At 53.9% G+C, this 2,500-nt stretch overlaps 1 protein-coding gene across 1 annotated transcript in view; it reads left to right on the top strand.

Moving 5' to 3' along the window:
* The window catches only part of ncoa4 (nuclear receptor coactivator 4), a 25,783-nt gene that overhangs the window by 6,321 nt on the left and 16,962 nt on the right, over positions 1-2,500 (top strand). The window contains 1 exon segment of the mRNA XM_028604099.1: positions 2,058-2,184. Coding sequence (XP_028459900.1) covers positions 2,058-2,184 — 127 coding nt within the window.

Raw genomic sequence — 2,500 nt, 5'->3', positions numbered from 1 at the left:
AGAGGGAGGATGAGAGAGGGGAGGATGAGAGAGGGGGATGAGAGAGAGAGGAGGAGGATGAGAGAGGGAGGGATGAGAGAGGGGGATGAGAGAGAGGGGGGGATGAGAGAGAGGAGGGGGGGGATGAGAGAGGGGGGAGGATGAGAGAGGGGAGGATGAGAGAGGGGAGGATGAGAGAGGGAGGATGAGAGAGGGGGATGAGAGAGGGGGAGATGAGAGAGAGAGAGGGGAGGAGAGAGAGAGGAGGAGAGAGAGAGAGAGGAGGAGGATGAGAGAGAGGGAGGATGAGAGAGAGAGAGGATGAGAGAGGGAGGATGAGAGAGAGGAGGATGAGAGAGAGGGAGGAGAGAGAGAGAGAGGATGAGAGAGGGAGGATGAGGGAGAGGGAGGATGAGAGGGAGGAGGATGAGGAGAGGGAGGATGAGAGAGGGAGGATGAGAGAGGGAGGATGAGGGAGAGGGAGGATGAGGGAGAGAGGATGAGAGAGAGGGAGGATGAGAGAGAGGGAGGATGAGAGAGGGAGGATGAGGGAGAGGGAGGATGAGAGAGGGAGGATGAGGGAGAGGAGGATGAGAGAGAGGGAGGATGAGAGAGAGGGAGGATGAGAGAGGAGGATGAGAGAGGAGGATGAGGGAGAGGGAGGATGAGGGAGAGGGAGGATGAGAGAGAGGAGGATGAGAGAGAGAGAGGATGAGAGAGAGAGAGGATGAGAGAGAGGGAGGATGAGAGAGAGAGGATGAGAGAGGAGGAGGATGAGAGAGAGGGAGGAGAGAGGAGAGAGGAGAGAGAGAGAGGGAGGATGAGAGAGAGAGGGAGGATGAGAGGGAGGATGAGAGAGGGGAGGATGAGAGGGAGGATGAGAGGAGGATGAGAGAGGAGAGAGGAGGATGAGAGAGGGAGGATGAGAGAGGGAGGATGAGAGAGGGAGGATGAGAGAGAGGAGGATGAGAGAGGGAGGATGAGAGAGGAGGATGAGGAGGAGGAGAGAGGGAGGATGAGAGAGGGAGGATGAGAGAGGGAGGATGAGAGGGAGGATGAGAGGGAGGATGAGAGAGGGAGGATGAGAGAGAGGAGGATGAGAGAGGGAGGATGAGAGGGAGGATGAGAGAGGGAGGATGAGAGAGAGAGGATGAGAGAGAGAGGATGAGAGAGAGAGGATGAGAGAGGGAGGAGGATGAGAGAGGGAGGATGAGAGGGAGGATGAGAGAGGGAGGATGAGAGAGAGGATGAGAGAGAGGGAGGATGAGAGAGGAGGATGAGAGGGAGGATGAGAGAGAGAGGATGAGAGAGAGAGAGAGAGAGATGAGAGAGAGGATGAGAGAGGGAGGATGAGAGGGAGGATGAGAGAGGGAGGATGAGAGAGAGGGATGATGAGAGAGGATGAGAGAGGGAGGATGAGAGGGAGGATGAGAGGGAGGATGAGAGAGAGGGAGGATGAGAGAGGGAGGATGAGAGAGGGAGGATGAGAGAGGGAGGATGAGAGGGAGGATGAGAGAGAGGGAGGATGAGAGAGGTGTTGGAGAAGAAAGCAGAAGTGAGACTTTCCCCTCAGTGTTGAGTTAATGTGAGAAAGGAAACTCTCGTATATTAGAGGAAGCTGGAGAGGAGAAACTGAGATTATTTAGTTGTGAGTCAGCAGCTGAAGTTTTGTCACACTTCCTCCTCAAAGTTACATCACTTCCTGGGAAGCTGCTGCAGAAACTCCCCGACTGACTGGGTTAGGGTTTTACTTTGGCGCCTGTGCCGTGTGTTTTATTTTGGTGCTCTGTGCCGTGTGTTTTATTTTTGGCGCTCTGTGCCGTGTTTTTTATTTTGGTGCTCTGTGCCGTGTGTTTTATTTTTACGCTCTGTGCCGGTTTTTATTTTGGCGCTCTGTGCCGTGTGTTTTATTTTGGTGCTCTGTGCCGTGTTTTTATTTTGGCGCTCTGTGCCGTGTGTTTTATTTTGGTGCTCTGTGCCGTGTGTTTTATTTTGGCGCTCTGTGCCGTGTGTTTTATTTTGGTGCTCTGTGCCGTGTGTTTTATTTTGGCGCTCTGTGCCGTGTGTGTGCTGTGCAGGATGCAGTCGGCCGAGGTGTCGGTGGCCACCGGGCTGAAGCAGTGCCGGCACGCCCAGGACCAGCTGGAGGACGCCATCACCATGGTGATGAAGACCGAGACACAGCTGAGAGAAAACGCCAGAGAGGTCTGTCTGTCTGTCTGTCTGTCTGTCTGTCTGTCTGTCTGTTTGTCTGTTTGACCTCATCAGTCCTGCTGACTCTCTGTGTGTGTGTGTGTGTGTGTGTGTGTGTGTGTGTGTGTGTGTGTGTGTGTGTGTGTGTGTGTGTGTGTGTGTGTCTGTCTGTCTGTCTGTCTGTCTGTCTGTCTGTCTGTCTGTCTGTGTGTGTGTGTGTGTGTGTGTGTGTGTGTGTGTGTGTGTGTGTGTGTGTGTGTGTGTGTGTCTGTCTGTGTGTGTGTGTCTGTCTGTGTGTGTGTGTGTGTCTGTCTGTCTGTGTGTGTGT

Source organism: Perca flavescens, chromosome 17 (assembly GCF_004354835.1).
Source record: "Perca flavescens isolate YP-PL-M2 chromosome 17, PFLA_1.0, whole genome shotgun sequence".
Classification (NCBI taxonomy): domain Eukaryota; kingdom Metazoa; phylum Chordata; class Actinopteri; order Perciformes; family Percidae; genus Perca; species Perca flavescens.
The sequence above is the reverse complement of the archived record's forward strand: the minus strand, read 5'-3'. Positions and strand labels throughout refer to the sequence as shown.